The 21,514-nt window shown below is 35.3% G+C and overlaps 3 protein-coding genes and 1 long non-coding RNA gene across 5 annotated transcripts in view; 1 reads left to right on the forward strand and 3 right to left on the reverse strand.

Moving 5' to 3' along the window:
- Nucleotides 1-1,090, forward strand: part of LOC141381225 (uncharacterized) — a 34,876-nt gene extending 33,786 nt beyond the window's left edge. Inside the window, exon 3 of the long non-coding RNA XR_012401081.1 lies at nucleotides 22-1,090. This is a non-coding gene — a long non-coding RNA (uncharacterized lncRNA). The remainder of the gene's footprint in view (nucleotides 1-21) is intronic.
- A 457-nt stretch (nucleotides 1,091-1,547) lies between these two features.
- On the reverse strand, nucleotides 1,548-4,061 carry dnaaf19 (dynein axonemal assembly factor 19). Of its 2 annotated transcripts, NR_131952.1 has the most exon segments (4): nucleotides 1,548-3,400; nucleotides 3,505-3,634; nucleotides 3,765-3,878; nucleotides 3,985-4,061. NR_131952.1 is itself a non-coding variant. In NM_001002753.3 (3 exon segments), coding segments are annotated over 3 exon segments (744 nt in total). In that variant the 5' UTR covers nucleotides 3,908-4,061; the 3' UTR covers nucleotides 1,548-2,929.
- A 1,215-nt stretch (nucleotides 4,062-5,276) lies between these two features.
- On the reverse strand, nucleotides 5,277-8,961 carry rpl23 (ribosomal protein L23). Its single transcript, NM_200732.1, is given in 5 exon segments — nucleotides 5,277-5,403; nucleotides 5,650-5,763; nucleotides 6,864-6,992; nucleotides 7,858-7,941; nucleotides 8,933-8,961. Coding segments are annotated over 5 exon segments (423 nt in total). The 5' UTR covers nucleotides 8,946-8,961; the 3' UTR covers nucleotides 5,277-5,320.
- Nucleotides 8,962-12,763: 3,802 nt separating this feature from the next.
- On the reverse strand, nucleotides 12,764-19,907 carry si:dkey-283b1.7. Its single transcript, XM_685794.9, has 3 exons — nucleotides 18,387-19,907; nucleotides 17,477-17,606; nucleotides 12,764-14,731 (listed from the first exon to the last, which is right to left on the reverse strand). Exons 1-3 carry the CDS (start codon nucleotides 18,738-18,740, stop codon nucleotides 14,487-14,489), a joined length of 729 nt encoding a protein of 242 aa, XP_690886.2. The 5' UTR covers nucleotides 18,741-19,907; the 3' UTR covers nucleotides 12,764-14,486.
- Nucleotides 19,908-21,514: the final 1,607 nt, after the last annotated feature.

The raw sequence follows: 21,514 nt of genomic DNA on the forward strand, positions 1-21,514 counted from the left end.
TTCTTCTTTTCTTTCTCTTAGAAGAACTAGAATTGCCAGGCTGGACTCAAGATGATGTGACAGTAAAGTGTCCACTGGATGCACATTTCATTATCTCACTGGAGGAAGCTATTAGTAGCCTACATATTACTCCTGTCTCTTACAGTTTTGTATATACCAGGGGGGCCCAAACGTTATGTTATGAAGGGCCAAAAACCAAACTTGATTGAGGCTAGTGGGCCGAAAGGTAAATATAGTTGCCATAAGTAATTTCCTAGTTTATTTAATGCTTAGAAATTATTAAAAAACATTGCATTATATTAACTGATACATGTTATTTACATTTGATAATGAACTTATTACAATAAAAACAAAACATTTCATTTCTAGCAGAATTACTCTAGTTTTTGCCTTGATTTGCTTGCCGATGTCTTCTGTAAAGTCCTCTATCCGTCGAGTGACAGTATTTACATTTTATAAAATTAGATTCATTTACTACATTTAATTGAAACATTTCATTTCAGTTTCATTTTTTTGTAGCTCAGCAATAAAACAAACATAAAAGGTTACGTCAAGTTAGAAATGACAATCTTTGTGTGCAAGGCGTTCGTCCCAACCCTCTCCATCATACTCACTTCTCCTCCTAAGTTGGGATGGTGGGCCAAATCAAAGGTTACAATGGGCCAACTTTGGCCAACAGGCCCTACTTTGGGCATCTCAGGTATATACTAGGAAACTATGCAGCAACAGAGTCTTAGAAGTACCATTGCAGGAGAGGGCCTCAGAGTCAAAAAGAAAATGTTGAAAACCACTGATGTAAAGTGAAATTCCTATTATTATTTATGTAAAAGGAGAATTTTCACTTGTGGCGTCAGTTTTGATGTTCTGATGAAAATAAGTAATTCAGCTTACTTTAAACATTTATATAAAAGTAGAGATTTTGTTACCATTCTCACTCCGAGAACGAAAACATTTAAAATTCACACTGAGAAAATTCATTTCATGCATTTATTAATTTCACCTTGGACTCAACAGTAAATGTGCATTAGTATTTAACTTAGTGCTGCCAAATGATTAACCATGAGTAATAAAAGTTTGTATTTGCATAGCATGTGTATGTTCTGTGTATCTTTAGTATGTATATTTGAGAAAAATGTTGATTTATATTTAAAATATTTAAATGTTAAATTAATTACATACAATAAGCGTGGTATTTATATATATATATAAAATTTACACAGTACACACATATATATGAGGTGCCACAGTAGGTAGCAAGAAGATCACTGGTTCGAGCCTCGGCTAGGTTAGTTGACATTTCTGTGTGGACTTTGCATGTTCTCCCCGTGTTCGCATGGGTTTTCTCGGGATGCTCCGGTTTCCCCCACAGTCCAAAGACATGCTCTTGAGGTATATTGGTAAGCTAAATTGGTGGTAGTGTATGTGTGTGAATAAGTGTGTATGGATGTTTCAGGGCATCTGCTGCTGTTGGCAGTTCATTCCACTGTGGCGAACCCTGATTAATACAGGGACTTAACCGAAAACAAAATAAATAGATGACACTTATATAAAGTAAAAAAAGCGTTTAATTGTTTGACATCACAAATCAAACTACAGCACATTCAAATTCAGTCAATGTCTGCAGATGTGTCTGTCTTGTTTATCTGAAAAATAAATCTGACAAACACTGTGAGGATAAACACAGCAGTAATGCCAATGTAGCAAATGAAAATAAGTCGTAGTGCATAGATGGACTCTGGGTCGAAGATCTGTCGCAAACGTCCCAAACGCAGATACACCCCTAATCTGATCTCTGCAGCCAGTTCTCCTTGGATCCAACAGAAATAGGAGCCTTTATCTTCCAGCTGCACAGGCGTGAAGTGTAGATGGTGACCGCTGTCAATGAAGACCCGAGACGTCCTATTCAGCCCCTCCATATACTGAGATAGATAAAGCGGCTTTGAGCCTTTATCCCAGGCCACTGCATACTGCGGTTTGGCACCAGGACAAATCAGGACCAGATCAGAGTCTGTGGGGTGGTTGTAGAAGTGGATGGAAACCCCTGAAGAAGCTTGATCTTCAATCTCAAGGAACTTCATTAGAGCTTGTCTCTCTGGATATACTTTAGGTTTTGGAGGACAGGTGGCATGACAGTCCCTCACCTCAAGCTCAGCTCCGTAGCTGCTGCCTGAAAGGCCAAATTGTAAAGGAACAGCTGAGGAACCGCAGGGAGCCTCTGTCTCTGAATCACTCTGATAACGTACCTGAAGGTAGATGCTTTTGACAAAACAAAGTCCTACACGGGTCTGCTCACCCTGGATGTCACAACGGTCACATTTAGACCATGACTGGTGCCGCGTGAACACCTGAAACATCTCTGCATCCTCTGCTTGAGTTCTCCGGTTGAGGTTCCAGGGAAATAAAACGTGTCGGACCAACTGGACGTCAACATCGTAGCCGTAGAAGAATTCACCAGAGGCCGTGCCACAGATGTAGTGGCCCGAGTCGGCTTTCTGGACCCTGAAGATGAGAAGGCTAAACAAGCGGATGGAAAAGCGACTACGCAGATCTGACCCTCTGCCAACCTTGGAGGATTCCACCACTGCAGTTCCTGCATAGTCTGTGAGGACTTTGGTGTTCATGGAGCCGATGTGTTTTTGATAGTACCACACCACTGAATGGATCTCCTCTGGTTTGCAGCGACAAGAAAGATTGACGGTCATGTCAGAAAGGAAGGCCACAGTGTCAAAGACAAGAAATGCAGGACAGGCCTTCCTCGCAAAGATGTCCTCTTTATCCTGAGGGGCTTCATAAGCTGAAAGTAACAATGGGCAGATGGACAAAAAGTAAAGGACTTGCACTTTTAACATATTTTGCCTGAAAACTAACAACAACAAACAAAAAAGAGAATACGAAACTGAAGAAACTAATAGATTTGTTTTAGTATAAACTATTTTTTAGTGCCATATTTTCCTGCTAATTCTTTAAGTGTTGTTGTAATGTCAGTCTTGTTATCCTCCATGTGTGTCAGACCTGCCTCACAAACAACTGAAGTGTTTGAACTATCTTTATATGGATGACATTCGCCGGCTGCAACTTTTAGCTTGTTGAAAAGCTCCTCGCAGGCTTCTTGTTCCGCCTGACTAAGAAGAGACAGGTTAATGGAAAAGCGGCCTGTTTTGGAAAGGCCGTCCAGCACTCCAGTCACTCTGTCCTCATCCCCTGACTTTAGACACTGAGACAGAATCAGAAGGAACTCTCCCAGAAGACCGAGGCCAATCTCAGTGCTGAAGATTTTTTGTAGCGCCTCTCCTCCCAGACTCACAAGGAGACTGTACTTTTCAAATGAGCATCCTGCAAACCTGCGCCAGTCACGGATGAACTCTGATGCACTTCTTGGCTGGACCTCAGATAATTGTGGCTAGAAGTAAATGCAGAATGAAGTTAGTTATCAAGTAAGATATATCAGCTGGAATCCATTTATTCATGTAACATAAAGGTGATTTGCTTTATAAAATGTCTCACCTGGACCTGCTCTGAAGAAGCACATTCATAATTTGTCCTACAAGCAACTGGATTCCATGGCTGCTTTCGGGGTGAACCAGAGATGTCGTTTCGATCAAGTGGTTTCAAATGAGATGCGAGAACAATGTCTCTGAAATAATTATTATTATATTAAATTATATAATAATTATTACAAAAATAGTATATACTTACAGTAGAGAAACAGACATAAGAAGAATCGTTGAATAGATAGTACATAAATAAAGATTTCCTTAACCCACCTGAATTCTTCGTAGCTGGCGACCTTTTGGTTCAGAGCACGAAACTTGGCATCATTTTCCCTCTGGTATTTTCTGTCCGCTTGCAGCGCCGAGTGTAGCTCTTTTTCAAGACAACTGAAATTTATCACATCAGAATTCTCCATTCCTGCTGTTTATCGACAAATATGACCACAAAGAGCCACCCAATTTACTTCTTGAAGGAGTATGAAAACTGTTTTACCTCTAAATTCAGAAAGTCGTCAGCGTCTTCGTTTAGCTGACCAGTAATGCTAACTCTCTAGCTCACGCCTCCACAACAAACTGGTCTCCATGACAACACGCACCTGTAGAAGACTTTCACCTACTTAAAAACAACTGTATATGGTCTATATGCAAATTAAAAAGAAACACCAAGCTGCTGTCATTTTTGAAATGCATCTGATTTAGCAACAAATTGAACAAGAGCATTTCTTTTCATAGCCACAATAATGAACTTAACTATTTCAGTTACACATCTCTCTGTAGCCTCGTTATCCTCCATATGCATTTAACAGGTTTAACCTTGCTACATACATGCTTAATTGAATTGAGCATCCTTAGAACATACAGTCCTCGGTATAATGGAGTATAGCCCATTTTGAAAATGAATAGTTTTTTTTCCATTTCTCAGTAAATGTATAGGCAGTGTTTTAGCGCATTTAAACAGAACATTTAAAGATATTCAAATATTTTAGTCAAACATATTTAGAAATCTTAATACAATTAAAGCCAAAATATTGCAAATAAAATTATAACTTACAAAATTAACAACAGTATTTTTTACATTGCTTGATTATTATCTTTATTATTTGCATTTAATGTTTTTAACAGATTTGGGTGTTCTAGATTTTGGAACGTTGTAAGTTTTGTTAGATTAGCTTCAGTACAGACTAATCTAATGTACATGCATAAATGTTGTATAGCTTTTATTATTTTTAAGAATTATTATTTGAGGTGTGTACTCTTATACAAGCACTGTACATTATTTTTTAGTTGAGGTTTTTAATCAGGGAGTCTGCATGATGTACTAATGCTAAAAGAAATTAAGTTCTTACCATAATGTCACTTGTCAGTTTTAAGGCCCATCATTTATCAGGCTAATATAACTAAACAAATCTAGCTTTAATTTTACCAAGATGAAACTGTCAAAATGCAACATCTCCCTTTAGGCAGGCCTTGAGGATGAACTCAACTTGTGCAAAATGCAATCCCAAATACTAAGCAGTTTCCAGTTTATAGCAGGGTTCTGCAGGTCTCTTTATGTCAAAACAAAGACCATTGTGACTTATTCTTGGTCTGAGATTTTTTTTAAGCATAGTTTAAACAAGCATTTCAACAAGCATTAGTGGTAGTGTTGGAAAAAAATTAACATTGAAATACATTAAAACCTGAATCAATCCTTTAAAAATGTTCATTTTTAGATTTTACACTTGTACACCTAGCAGAAACCCCGAATAGTACAGAACAGCTTTTAGCAATCAACAGACAAACAGACACTTTTGAGTACTTTATTGAAAATGACAAGCCAAAATGTGTGCTCAGGCAATGCTGCCAGCATTAGAAGCAATCCTGGGCCACAGGTCTGCGCATTCCTTGGCTACAGGTCCTGTGATGGCGGAGCCTACAAAAGAGAACATACAATTTAGCAACAAGTAAATTGTGGAACTTGTACAGAATTGTCAGGTGTTAAAACGGAAATAATTTGTTCCATCACGGATTGAGATTAAACAGCATGTGGAGACTGCCATCTCACCCAAGAGCAATGGGGTTTACTTTATCCTTCCACGACAACTCACCCAGCCACTGAGCAGACGAAGCAAGTGCTTTTAAGAAGGACACAGACCAAGATCTGACATTCATAACTCACCTTTCATTTCTCCTTTGTTATTCACTATGACCCCAGCATTGTCTTCAAAGTATAGAAACACACCATCTTTTCGCCGATACGACTTCCGCTGTCGTATGACCACCGCAGGATGCACTAGAATAAAAGAGTTGTTATAGTTATGTTAGAGTTGTTAGGAACTTGTATACACAAACATTTATCACCACTACCTGATTTCATAAAAAAAATAAAAAAAAATAAAAAAAAATCTTGCAGTAGATAAGTGCAACCAGATACATTTTCTCAGTACAACGTTCAAGAATACTTGCAGTTACCAATAAACTGCATTAAATACAGAAAACTTCATAAACTAGAAAACTGCAAGTAACACTATTTGTCTTTTTGGTGTTTTAATGATGTCTGCTTTATACAAAGACATAATAGGTGCACTATTTTATAGTAGAGTTTATACTCGTTTGCTCATCAAATGAGTACCTCCCACACAGATCTCCCTTTTAGATTGCTTTTACAATACATTTGCACATAAAGCTAAATAACTAAAAAATTATTTATTTATATATATATATATATATATATATATATATATATATATATATATATATATATATATATATATATATATATATATAAAAAAAAAGTTATCAATAAACGTTGGTAAAATTAAATAAATTTTTTTTGTTTTCTCCTGAATTTAATTCAAACTGTACTTTGTAATAAATTGTAATAACTTAAATTTAGATGCATTCTGTATAGTTCTAAAGATGTTTGTGACCAAGCCCTTTAATGGACATAATGGATTGATAAAACCGGTTCAAAATGCACAAAAATAGTTATATTCTGGTGATACAAATAAAAATATTAATTGTCAAAATGTTGTACGCAATTATGCGGTGCACTGCATAGGCTATAGATTTATCATAGTCATTACAACTGAGTAATAACTAGGTATTATCCTTAAACCTACCCATGAATCTAACCTTACCTCCCATAGTTACCTCAAATAATAAAGTATGTTCTTATGAAAGAACTCCAGTAAAACATACTGTAAAGTGCAACTTAAAAAGATTGAGCTTCCCTTTTGTCATTTACGTAGTCAAACCTTTACCAGTTTATTAAATTTTGAACTTGTCTTAACTTCACATTCACTGCACAACACTTCTCGTGTGGTGTATGACTGTCTAATGCTAGCCTTTCACTTAACATCTATAATAAAGCCCAATTGTGAAAGCACTCACCCTTTTTCCTGAGCTCTGGCTTGCCTTTCTTCACTGTGGCCATAACCATGTCACCCACACCGGCGGAAGGCAGCCTGTTCAGACGACCCTTGATGCCTTTGACGGAAATGATGTACAGGTTCTTGGCACCTAAGTGAGAGAAAAGGCAGAGTTGAGTAAATGAACTTGTAATTGGCATATTCAATGCCGTTGAGCTAAGTTCAGCATGTCTGCTGACCCTCAGCTGATTGGAAATAAGAAAAAGCAAAGATTTGTTCCATCACGGATTGAGATTAAACAGCATGTGGAGACTGCCATCTCACCCAAGAGTAATGGGGTTCACTTTTTCCTTCCACGACAACTCACCCAGCCACTGAGCAGACGAAGCAAGTGCTTTTAAGAAGGACAAGAAGCTCAAATAATTTACAGACTGAAACCAGATTGAACTGCAAAACTTAAAGTAATTGGCCTTAAGTAATCTTCCGAACTGCTGCTTCAACAGCACTTCAATGTTATGCTAGAAACTATACACAAGACAAGCATTCACACCAGCTCTTGTAAAAATTAAAGTTTAAATTAAAATAGTCAAAGCAATACAAATGTTACTGTTGGACTAAATGTACTTCAATTAACTTAAAGGATTTTTTAAGCTGAAGTTTCAACAATTTTTTAATAAGAACTTGAAGGCCAATTCAGACTACAACAGACCATTTTAGTTGACCAATGACTTCTGCAAGAACGTTCTGAATTTGGTTCCTGTTTAATCAGGTAATGTCTGAAAAGTGACATGCTGTGACATGGTGACCATCCATGTTTGTTTAGGTCTCAAACATCCGTCACTGTGGTTTGAACTGTCCAAGTTAAGTTATGAAATGTTCATGCCTTGGTTTCTAACAATTTCAAACCATTAAAAATATGAGTTTAAGAAGAAATATAAACCAAGCAATACTTAGAAAAATGAAAATCTGGAATAAATTATTTCAGTTGGTCTCATCAACGAAGGCAAGTTTCTTACCTGTGTTGTCAGCGCAGTTGATGACCGCTCCCACTGGGAGACCCAGTGAGATGCGGAACTTGGCTCCCGATGACCCACCACGTCCTAAACAGGAGGACCAAAATTAATAAAATTCACAAAAACAGCAAAACCACCAAAATACAGACTAGGTTTAAATTTTAGATAATACATGAATAGCACACTGGCTAAATTAACCTGACTCCATAAATCTATCAAAACACTTGATGTTTTGATTTTGCATATCTACAACAAAAACTTGCCAAAGTAGCAACAATTCATTCATTCACTTCCAATTATGAAATAAAACATTGAAAAAAAAAAAAAACAATTGAAACTGTCAACACCAGTAACTATAGATGCATTAAAAGTTAAATGAAAACGAATGAAGACAACTTATTCTGCCTAGACTTGTCAACTTGATAAATTAAATGACACAAGCTTTGAACTTGTGCAGAATAATGTCTGGTACGGAATTATTTCCCTAACTTACACCTTTAAGTGTGTACCTGTCGATACAGTTGCAAGTGAACAGACGTTTGCTGCCGGACAAGCTTGACTCCACACAACACAAACGCAATATTTACGATGACAACATTTCAAGGAGAATTTCTGGTGTGGAAGCCCGTTGTGCACTGGTTTAATAGTGCACGTTTACACGTTAGCCTGACATACAATCGTGCGACTACACTTTCCACCATTCAGACGAGCGTCTACCGGTTTCACCGCATATTGTAGAATTAACTACTCACAAATGCTGCTCTTCACTGATTTTAAATGGCTGCTATCATAAAGCTCTACTCCAAAACTTGCTTACGAACAAAACGGTTCAAATATGAAGAGTTCCAACATCCCACCACTGGCTCCACGAGCTTCACTCTGCGTACTTAGCAAACATGGCTTCTCTTGCTAGCGGAAAGTGTACATTTCTGTTTTAATCCAAGTTAAAATTCAGAATTGACATCAATATGGGTGAAATACACATCCTCCATGATCATATAAACCTGTGCTTTACTTTAGGGGGCTTAAATGCTCCTCATTTTAAGGATGATTGCGGATTTTCATGTGTGTTTCTTACCTCTCTTAGACATAGTCGCTGAAAGGGAAAGAGGAAGAGACAGAAAGGAATGATGGGATATAAGCGTGCGCGCACCACAGACTTCACAGCTTCCGGCGTCACGTCATCGTCATAACTAAAGCATCGCCATCTAGTGTGTCGTATGTATGACTTGATTCACTTCAGCATCTCATGGTAATATTACAAAACTAGAATTTTCTAAAAGTGCCAAACTCAGTTCCTGGAGGACTGCAGCTCTGCGCAGTCTAGATCCAACCCTGCTTTGTTTGGTACACTTACCTGGGGGTTTAAAGCAAGTCTGAAGGACTTAATTAGTTTGATCAGGTGTGTTTAATTAGGGTTAAAGTTGAACTGTGCAAATCTGCAGCTATGGAGTCAATATAGGGCCATATATATATATATATATATATATATATATATATATATATATATATATATATATATATATATATATATATATATATATATATATATATATATATATATATATAAAGTGCAAAGGGAAAGTACATTTTTGAGAAATAAAAATTTGGTTTGTTAACTGCAAAGGGAAAAATTCAATTATTGCATATATATTGACTACATAGCAGCCCTCCAGAAACTGTTTGACACCTGTGAATCCAAATAAAGGAATACATATTGATCAGTAATCAATAAAATTATTTTTCATATTCCATAGTGTGGTATGTATTGTATTTAAAAAATAAATAAATAAATATATATATATATATATATATATATATATATATATATATATATATATATATATATATATATATATATATATATATATATATATATATATATATTAAATGCCAATCATGACATTCCAACGTATGTTATTCCCAGACAACAACCACTGAAAATGTATAAATGTATATATGTGCGTGTTGAATGTACTGTATGTATGTGTGTGTGTGTGTGTGTGTGTGTGTGTGTGTGTGTGTGTGTGTGTTTACTGTTATTGACTGCTTGGCACCTTTTGGTGACTAAATCTTAAGAGCTGTTTGTTGAAAAAAAAAAAGAGTAAACTTTTAGTGAACTTTACAATTAGTTAAATAACCAGTAAAATTTTACAGCTCAGATCAATATTATGTATCTAATTGTTTACTTTTGTGGCATTCAGCTGTATAGGCTGGACAATGTACATGCCTCCAGTTGTTTTCACAGAATATAATAATGTTAGAATAATGAGAAAGGGAAAACATGCTTAAACCTGAGTTGATTTTAATACATGATACATTTTCAGTTTACCAGCCCTTTAAAAATGGCCATTTCTCAGTGCATGCTAAAGTTACTGTCTATATGACCAATTACATTTTTGTAGAGAACTATTATAACTTTGCTATAAATGTATGACATGTAATGTATGTTGTACAATGTGTTAGAATATACACTGAAACTATTAAAGAAATGAATCATTCACCCCAAAATGAAAATTTGCTGTTAATTTATGGATCTCTCAGACTAGACAAGTTGTGATGGATTTTTTTTTTCTTCAGACGATCATACAAGAAAACATTTTTTGGTACTGTGGTCCTTGGTGATTCATAAAAGCACACTGATAGTCCAAAAACATTCAGAAAATGTGCATAAGTCATAGTCCATTTAGAATGTCCTGAAAGTTTTCTGGAATAATTAGCAAATTACAGCAGCTCTTTCTGAGCATTTCTCATAGCTTTATTGCCCACACTAGGACATCCATTCTTTCATGCAACTCTATCTTTCACATGTCTTAAACAATTCGATGAAAAAAGAAAGCCAACTGTATTTTGTGGTTGTATTCTAAAGAAGAGATTGGAAAATGATTATATATGGTCATTATACCATCACTAAAACACCAAATGTATACTGGTGGGCAAAAACTAGCAGCAAACTTGTATTTTTGGGTGAACAATCCATTTGAACACATCATATTGCCCTGATTTGTGTAATTTCTATCTGACAAAATAAAAAAATAATAATTTAACATCACAAAACATCTGCATTATTGCATCTTAAGTATAGGCAACATGATATACAGTACAGTTATGCACACACATTTTCATTCATTCAAAGTTCACATGACTTATTACATAATTAAATGAACTGTTTCTCATTTATATACCAATGTTGAAAAGGCTTATATTTCATATATTTATAAACACTATAATACATTTTTAGGATTCTTTCAAAATGCAAAATAAAAGTTTTTTTTTTTGAAAAAATAAATTCAGAAAAAAAGATTAAAATAATTCTCTACAATTTAGTGGCATACAGTGCATCTGGAAAGTATTCACAGTGCTTCACTTTTACATGTACATAAATATTTACAGCCTTTGCCATGAAGCTTTAAATTGAGCTCATGTACATTGTGTTTCTACTGATTATTCTTGAGATGTTTCAGGAGCCTAATTGGAGTTTACCTGTAGTAAATTCACTTGATTTCACATGATTTGGAAAGGCATACACCTGTCTTTATAAGGTCCCAGGGTTGACAGTGCATGTTAAAGCACAAACCAAGCATGAAGACAAAGGAATTGTCTGTAGACCTCTGAGACATGATCGTCTCGACTCTCGAGGCACAAGGCTGGGGAAGGTTGCAGAAAAGTTTCTGCTGCTCTGAAAGTTTCAATGAGCAAAGTGGCCTTCATCATCCGTAAGTGGAAGATGTTTGGAACCACCAGGACTCTTCCTAGAATGATCGGGGGAGAAGGGCCTTAGTCAGGGAGGTGATCAATAACCCGATGGTCACATGTCTGAGCTCCAGCGTTCTTCTGTGGAAAGAGCAGAACCTTACAGAAGGACAACCATCTGTGCAGCAATCCACCATTCCATAAAAAAAAAATTTAAATAAATAAACTCTCTGTTCTGATGAGACTAAAATTCAACTCTTTCGAGTGAATGCCAGACGTTACATTCGGAGAAAACCAGGCACCGCTCATCACCAGGCTAATACCATCCTTACAGTGAAGCATGGTGGTGGCAGCATCATGCTGTGGGGATGTTTTTCAGCTGCAGGTACAGGAAGACTAGTCAGGATAGAGGGAAAGATGAATGCAGCAATGTACAGAAACATCTTGAATGAAAACCTGCTTCAGAGTGCTCTCCACCTCAGACATGGTCACTGGTTTATCTTTTAGCAGGACAATGACCCAAAGCAAACTGCCAAAATATCAATGGAGTTGCTTCACAACAATTCGGTGAATGTCCTTGAGTGGCTCAGCCAGAGCCCAGACCTAAATCCTATTGAACATCTCTGGAGAGATCTGAAAATTGCTGTACACTGCTGCTTCCCATCCAACCTGAGCTTCAGAGATACAGCAAAGAGGAATGGGGAAAAATTTTTCCAAAGACAGGTGTGCCAAGCTTATGGCATACACAGCAAAGGCTGTGAATACTGATGTGCCTTTTCAGGTTTTTTAATAGATTTGCAACAATTTCAAAAAATATTTTTTCACATTGTCATTATGGGGTATTGTGTGTAGAATTTTGAGGAAGTAAATTAATTTAATCCATTTTGCAATAAGGCTGTAACATTAAAAAATGTGGAAAATGTGAAGCGATATGAATACTTTCTGGATGCACTGTATATTAAAGTGATGATGTCACCATATAGTTGTATTCATATGTATGGTAGGGCAAACAATAATGTTAAAATACATTTACGCTTTTGGAAATTATATAAGAAAACTTGATAGCCTAAGCTGTTACTAACAAACAAACAAATAAATAAATAAATAAATAAATAAATAAATAAATAAATAAATAAATAAATAAATAAATACCGTATCTGATGATGGTTTAAACAAATGTTTCTGGCCAAAAGTCTATTGCTACAAGACTATGACTAACAGTTTCTACAGGCACGGCTGCCAGTTTTATTTATATGTCTGAAATGAGTTTCATCAGAACACCTGTCAGGATGTTGACGAAAAAGCACAGTATCATCAAGGCCAAGGGGAAAAATGTTTAAGTTAATGCTTATTGCCAAAGACTAACAAGGTGACCTGATAAAAAGTAAAGCATTTCAAGAATTACAAGAATAACTTTAAACAAATGTTGCTGAAAGGCTAGGACACCTTGCTTAAAAGCCCCCTTGATGACAAAGGAAAATAAAGGACAACAGTATTTTCTGAAATGTATTTCATTCGGAGAGAGTGGTGGAGTTCTGTGAAGAATTTTTCATGGATTGATGTGCCAAACTGGAGCTTTTTTGGACCGATGGATGAGTTCTTTGTCTTGTGGTAAAAATGCAAGGCTAAGGGATACTTTGCTGAAGTAGAAGGTCTTATTTATATGAAGGATCACATGGATTCTTTGCTGCATCAAGCCATATTGAGAAAGACTGCAAGCTTGATGATCGATGGGCTTTCCAGCATGACAATCATTTGTAAAAACACATCCAAATCCACAGAAAGCCTGGTTCATTGATCATTCTGGATTTTTATATGGTAGACTCAGCCCTGGTGGGCTGTCATCCTGCAGAGTTTAGCTCTAACCCCAATCGAACACACCTACCTATAGCTTTCTATTGATCTTGAAGACACTGATTAGCATGTTCAGTTAAGTTTGATTAGAGTTAGAGCAAAACTCTGCTGTAAACTAGCCCTCCAGGACCAAGATTTCCCATCCGTGGTCTAGATGGTCTCTACTTTCAAATCTTATAAAAAATATTTAACGGAACTGGTAAAAAGCAGTGGCAATGTTTAAACCAAAGATTATTCATCTTGATGTTTTGATCAGGGCATGGGCCAAGACTCCAGCACAGAGAGGTGACTTAAGCACTTAGAGGTTATAAAGAATAAAAGATTCTCAACAAAAGTTCAAATGAATATTTAGAGACAATCTGATTGCTTCATTTTTTTCAGTATGGCACAAATTTGTATTTAGAAACGGTTTATTGTAGTTTACCTGTAGTTTAATGTTGAATTTGTATTTTTATTGGTATGGGTCTTTAACATCTGGAAGAGGGACTACTAGTGAGAACTAGTTTTTGGGCTAATTTGGGTATTACGCTCCATACGGAATGTTGGTTATTGTACGCCATGGGTCTCAAACTGGATTCCTGGAGGCCCGCATCTCTGCACAGTTCTGCTCCAACCCTAATCAAACACAGCTGATCCAACTAATCAAGACTACCAGAGACTATTGAGCAGGTGTGAGTTGGAGATGGTTGAAGCTAAAATCTGCAGAGTCGTGGCCCTCCAGGAATTGAGTTTGACCACTAATGTATGCTGTCCCTTATTGTGAAATAATTCAATTGAAATAATTCAAAACTTATATTTTCATTCAACCTTTTTCATAAATTTTTCTTTATTGCAGCAATGCAGATTAAGGGACTTGAATAATGTTGATTGCAACGGTATAGAGAGTAATGCAACTAAGTGCTAGAGTTATTGTGTGTTGCCTCTCAGAGGGTTGCGGATATGGGTCATTGTGGGAGGGAGTCGGTGGTGAGGTTGGCTAAAGAGGTCAGCATTTGGCGGTTGTCCCAGCACAGATTGTATTTACCCTGGGCACAGACACCTGCACCCCCTCCTGCCTGTCAAGAGAGCTGGTGCCAGGCACACCATCACGGGATGGCATCCAGCCTGGGCCAGTACACTCTCTCTCTCTCTTTCTCCTTCTCCTGCTCCTCCATCTGTTTGGACGTGTTGTCGGAGTCAGTGGCTTCATTGTCTTCTCGCTCCTCGCAGGTAGCGTGATGGTGCGTCTGCCACGTTCCGTCCCGGTAGGTGCAGAAACACACCGTCTGCTCATCAATCTCCACACGCTCTCCTGCGGAGATTACGCGATTTCCAGCAAAGCAGTTTGGCCCTTTCAAAAGGAGACAGAAGCATGGAGCTCAATTTTTGGATACAAATGTTGCTTCTCTTAAAGTGGCAGTTCAAACAAAATTGACTGCATAAATGTCCGACACTCCACTCATACTATTCCAAAGCTGTATGCATGTCACTGTATATCTCTATTATCAGAGTTTTTTTTGTTTTTGTTTATTTTTTTTGCCAGAAGAAATAAAGTCATGCAGGTTTGGTTTGACATGAGTGTGAGTAAATGATAATTGTTTTTATTTTTCAGTGTTCATCAAAGTCAATTAAATCAAATCAAAGTAGGCGGGGCTTTACAGCAGGGGTCACCAATCCTGGTCCTGGAGGGCCGGTGTCCCTGCAGGGTTTAGCTCCAACTTGCCTCAACACAAATGCCTGGATGTTTCATGTATACCTGGTAAGACCTTGATTAGCTTGTTCAGGTGTGTTTGATTAGGGTTGGAGCTAAAATCTGCAGGACACCGGCCCTCCAGGAACAAGTTTGGTGACCACTGCTTTACAGTTTACAAGTATCAAACATAAATTCCAGCACTTTAGTTTTCACAGATAGTGTAAAGTGGGAGCCAAGATGTCTTTTGAAGTGATTTGCGTAATTCCTGATGGTGATGAGACGATTCGAAATTTATTTATTTTTATTAATTATTTGAACAATTTTGTATCATTTTATAATTTTATTAATTTATTTACTCCTTTTAAATCCTCCACTTCTTTAATTCAAGAGTAAAAGTACACTGAATTAAAAAAAACTGAAAACTTTAGTTGGTAAAAATAAATATTCCTTTTTGAAAGAATTAAGTATATTGTAAGCTCTAAAAATGTACATTTATTCATAAAAATGTTTTTTTTTTTTAACTCAAATTTGGGTTGAGTTAAACAAACAAAACCAACAGCTGGGTTAAATTTTTTATTAAAATTTGTTACACTTGACAATAAGGTTTCATAAGTTAATGTTAGTTAATGTTTTTACTAAGATGAACTAATGAACAATACTTGCTCAGCATTTTTAATCATAGATAAACATTTACTAATGTATTACTTAAATTGTAAATCATGCTAGTGGACATTGGTTAATGCACAATTAACATTTTGCATTGTTTGAAAATGCATTAAGTATCATTATTACAACTTTTTTTATTAATTAATACACGTTTTACCACATATATGTGTTATATACATGGTATAAGGCTGCTATTTTGCTGAAGCCCAAGATCTTGTTTCTCTATGAGAGGATTTTAAGATGAAGAACAGTCACATCATTTATATTTACAGGTCAGCTTATGCTACTACCTTATAGATTTTACTCTGGTGTGGATCTTATCTTATTAGGTTGACTAAAAAGCTTTGGTAGTCTAACCATAACCCAGAACTAAGATAAAACTAAAGTTAAATTCCTTTTTATTAAGATTTAATTTAATTTAATTAAGTTTTTGATGTGATTCATGTAATTCCTAACTGATTGTGATGAGATAATTGTCATCAATTATACAAACAACTTTGTATCATTTTCTATTTTTATTAATTTATAAATAAAAATTCCATTCCAAAGACTGAAAAAGCTGTACAAAGGATAAACCTCTGTAATTTACACAAATAAATATTCCTTCTTGAAAGAATTAAGTATATTGCATGCACTAAAAATGCTAATATTTCATCATAAAAAAAGGGTTGTTTTGACCCAAACTTGCATAAAATACTAACAAATACAACAGTTGTGTTCAATTTTTCAATATAATTTGGAAACTTTATAATAAGGTTTCATTAGTTAATGTCAGTTCATGTATTTACTAAGATGAACTAATGAACAATATTTGTACAGCATTTTTTTTTATCATAGTTCAACATTTACTGTCTTATTGAATGACAGATCATGCTAGATAACATTAGTTTACATTGTTTATTGTTTGCAAATGCATTAACATTAATACAACTTTTTCTTATATCAGTTAATACTATTTTTACTCATATATGTGTCATAGGGAAGCCCAAGTTCTGTTTTTTTTTTTTTTTTTATAAGAGGAGATTTTAAGATGAAGAACAGTTAAAATTGTGTCTGTGTGGCAAACCTTCACATCACTATTATAAGTCAACTTCTGCTTTCATAGGGAGTATGTGATGTGTGTGCAAATATTTTATTTAACTACCTCTTAGATTTATCTCTGATGTGGATCTTATCATATTAAGTTGACAAAAAAGCTTAGGTAGTCTAAACCTAACCATAACCTAGAACTATAAGATAAAACTAAAACTAAATGGCTTTTTAATTAAGAGGGTGACTTCTTAGATTTACCAAAATGTGCAAATGTGCCAAAATGACTGCACAAATGCATAGCCAAAATCTGCATGCTTTGAAGTCTCCACACATTACTTTCTAATTTCTACATGAACAAACTTATCACACGCAATCTGTCCAGCTCTTGCCTTCTGTTGTCAGGGATGGCCCAATGCCCCATAGTGCCTGTGCCATCCCAGCACGCCACGATCTAGTTCCTATTTATACCCCGCATGGTAGTAAGCAATCTATCGAACAGTTCCGTTGCATCACTCTTTTTCCATGACATCACCCAGAAGTATGCTGTAATCGAGCACAAATCAATCAACAGACAAGAAATAACCAATGTAACTCCATTGATCCTCAAGAGTTGCACAACAGTTTAAAAGGTGCATGTGATTATGTTTAGAAAAAAATTGGGTAAATTGTTAATGCACATGTGATGTTGCATGTGTAAACTCTTACCACTTTTGCACACCGGACAGCAATGGTTGGGTTCGTATACAGGATTTACACAATGCAAAGCTGGACAGCCGGATATGGTGCAGTAAACTTCTTTGTTGACTTCACACCGGCAGCGCTCACAGGGTGACAACTGTTTTAAACAAGAACTACTTTTAATTACTTCAGAATTCAATTAGGGCATTATTATTATTATTATTATTATTATTATTATTAATTGACAGAACAGGCAAAACATGAATTTCTCAGATAATGGCAGGACATAAAAATATAAACTTTTTTAGTTGTCTATTTTTTTTGTTTGTTTAATATTTAGTAAGCTATGATTTGTATAGGTATAAATATAAAGAACCAACAAATTTGTGAGATTCATGCTATTTTATTTAGGGCTGATGCCCTGCTGAGTTTAGCTCCAACTTTCCTCAACACATTCCAGGAAGTTTAGTCTAGCTGTATCTGCGTTATTAATGTATGTTGATTTGTTTTTTCCTATTTTTTTTTACTGTTTTATATGTGTTTATAATATATAATATAATTTAACTTGATCTGTTAAGTTATTATCATTGTTACTGTCATTGTCTTTTTTGTGTATCGATGTTTGTTATTTAAAAAAAACAAGTAGCCTACATGCATATGCCTAATAAGTAAGTAAATTAATCAATCAGATAATTATTAAACACCAAAAGAAAGGTAAAAATAATATTAAGTTATAAATAGAGAGCAAAAAGGCGATTTTGTAAAAACTGTGACGTCATGTTTATGCTTGCTAAAGCAAGCGCTTTAATCTAGCTACATACATTCAGGTAGACTGCAGGCATACGGCTAAATAAATAGCCTAAGTACTAAATAAATTGGCCTAAATTAATTAATAAGAACGAAAAAGAAAGGAAGACCTGAAAAAGGTCACACTCACCCTAAATTCCTCCAGCACTCTGTAAGTTTTGCCGCGGAACAAGCAAACTTTACTGACCGCTTCACATACGGGACAGCAGGACTTGTATTTGATGCGCGTGCATCTCGGGTGTATCCGCGGGCACTTGGGTCTGACACACACGGGACCGTCCTCTGTGCAGGTGCATGGACACGCTGTGGAGCCCGGGTAATAAACCTGTCCGATGCCATAAACAAATCCTTGATCGTCCATGCAGAACTTGCCTCGATAGTCACCGAATTCGTAATCCAGTTCGGATTTGGACGAGTACTCTGATGCACTTTGGAGAACAAAGCGCTGAAGTGCAAACAGGACGCAAAGGACGAGAGAAAGCATCGTTACTGACAGTTTGTTTATGTTGGGCTCTCGTTTGTTATGGTGCGCGCGGGGCAGCGCATGAACATTTGCCCAATGACAAGACAAGAAAAAACTGTCCCACCTCTCGATGCCACTGTCAGCAGCAGGCTACTGTACAAACAGGGCAGAGGGTTTGACTTTAAAGGGAAATATACATTTTCTTTCAGTTAATTAGACGAGTTGGCGAAATCATTCAAATTAGGTCTAAATAATAACAACTACACCTAAATGGCAAAAAAAAAAAAAAAAAAAAAAAAATTAAACTAAGTTTTTTTTTTTTTTTTAAATACGAATAAGATTGTATGCATAATATTGGGGGAAATGGCAAAAGGTTTATTGCCTCGTTATTTAGTAAAATAGCTTAGTCCAATTTGGCAGCTGTATCACAGAATATTATTCGCTTTTTGTCGAAAAGTAATAGTTATCTTATCCAATTGTGCTAATTGCATTGCATCTTACCACACAACTGAATTGTCACGTTGGGGTTCCCAAACTTTCCATGTTTTGACAGAAAAAAAAAGGAAAAAATGTTGACAGAAAAGCCCCGCCCTCCATTAAATAGCTCTTATTTATTAGCTGCTGACATTTATTTAGTGCTAGTAAGTATTGTTTAATTACTACCACTTTTTAAAATAGTCACTAGCCTACTTATAGGATATTCTTATTTACTAGCCTACTATTTTACTGACACTCCTCTTCCGCCATCTGGTGGTCAAATATAAACTGTAATGCAGCAGGGGGGTTTCATGGCCAAATCGTCAATCTTTGTAACTTAATTTGACAAACGCCATACTTTCTCTTTAAGGCATTTAGGCTTACTGTCAAAAACTTGAGCTAGAAATAATCTGTAATTTCATTGATTGTTGTGAGCACTGAATTAGTGAAACACATTTCTGTTTATTTTAAGAGCTATCACAAACTTCATGGTTATCTGCTAGAGTAAAGCTAAATGAGGATTTCACACTCTAACAACTAACTATAATGCTTAAAGAGCACTTTCATTAGCATTGTGGCAGATGTGATTGTTCTGTCCAGTTGCAAACTTTTTTGTGCTTTTACTAAAGGCAAGGCAAGCTTATTTATAGCACATTTCATACACAGTGGAAAATCAAAGTGCTTTACATAAACAAGAATAAAAAGACAAGTATAAGGAAAAAAAATTAAAAACAGATAAAAACAGATTAAAATGTGTTAAAACAGGTAATAAAAGAATGAAAAAGAAAAGGAAGACACAATAGTGCTAATACAGTAAAGGAAAGAAAAATATTATCAGACCATAAACTGTGGTAGGAGAAACTTTTAGTGCACTACAATGTGCCTTTGATTCTTGGCTCAAGAGACATAGGACCACTTAAGACAAAGACAGTGTATTTGGGACCTTTTTTTGTGAAATTTGTGAGCTGAAAAAGAAATAATAATAATAAAGTTAAATAATAATAACATTAAAATAAATAATATATTATTAAGTAATGTTTACAGTTGAAGTCAGAATTATTAGCCCCCCCCCCCCCCCCCCCTTTAAAAAAAAATATATTTCCCAACCAATGTTTAACAAAGCAAGGACATGTTCACAGTATGTCTAATAATATTATTTTCTTCTGGAGAAAGTCTTATTTGTTTTATTTCTGCTAGAATAAAAGTTTTTAATTTTAATAACCATTTTAAGATCAAAATTATTGGCCCCTTTCAGCTATATTTTTTTACATTGTCTGCCGAACAAGCCAACATGATCATCATACAATGATTTGCCTAATTACAATAACCAGTTAACCTAATTAACCTAGTTAAGCCTTTAAGCTTGAAGCAGTAGAAGTGTCTTGAAAAATATCTAGTCAAATATAATTTACTGTCATGATGGCAAAGATAAAATAAATCAGTTATTAGAAATAAGTTATTAAAACTATGTTTAGAAATGTGTTGAAAAATTCTTCTCTCCGTTAAACAGAAATTGGGGAAAAAATAAATGGGGGCTAATATGTTAGGCAAATAATTCTGATTTCAAATATATATTAAAAATAACTCTGAGATATTTGTTTACTTGCATGTCAGTTAAGACAATCATCATCATCAGATAATATCATCAGACAATATCAACATTTGAATGTGTTGTTAAAAATCAGACCAAAGAGGTTAATTTCATGCTCAATAATTATATTATTGCTGTTTTTTCTATTGACTTTTATTACTGATTTGCAATTATATATTTTTTTGTTTGTGTATTATTAAACATAATTATGTCTATATTTATTTTCATATTTTGCTGTGCTTTCCATATAGATTGAGTAGCCTGTACATTCCGCTAAAGGTTAATTTATAATAGTTTTTTTAATACAAGTAGGTATTCAAAAGATTTAGATTTACATAGGCTACATTTTCAAAGGCGAAATAACTGAAGTTTGTATTAGTTTACATTATTCTCAGAATACTGGCTAAAGCATTTTGTAATTTAATTTAGTTAGATTACATGTAACATAATAATCAGGAAACATTTTTTTTAAAGATAGTCATCCTACATGTTTGTTCCAGCACGTGATTTCACTGGTACCTCACTCAGTTGCATCAACTGAAGTGTTTTCACTGTCATGGTTCTAAATACAATCGTATGGTGATCCACTGATATGCACCATTATTATAATTTTAATAGATTTTCCGCCAGTTTTTATTGTATTTTTTTATTTATTTTTATTTTGTTCTGTTTCTGTTTACTCAAGCGTGTACTGAAACAAACCTTACTACTTGCTAAGTAAAGATTG

Source organism: Danio rerio, chromosome 3, assembly GCF_049306965.1.
Source record: "Danio rerio strain Tuebingen ecotype United States chromosome 3, GRCz12tu, whole genome shotgun sequence".
Taxonomy (NCBI): domain Eukaryota; kingdom Metazoa; phylum Chordata; class Actinopteri; order Cypriniformes; family Danionidae; genus Danio; species Danio rerio.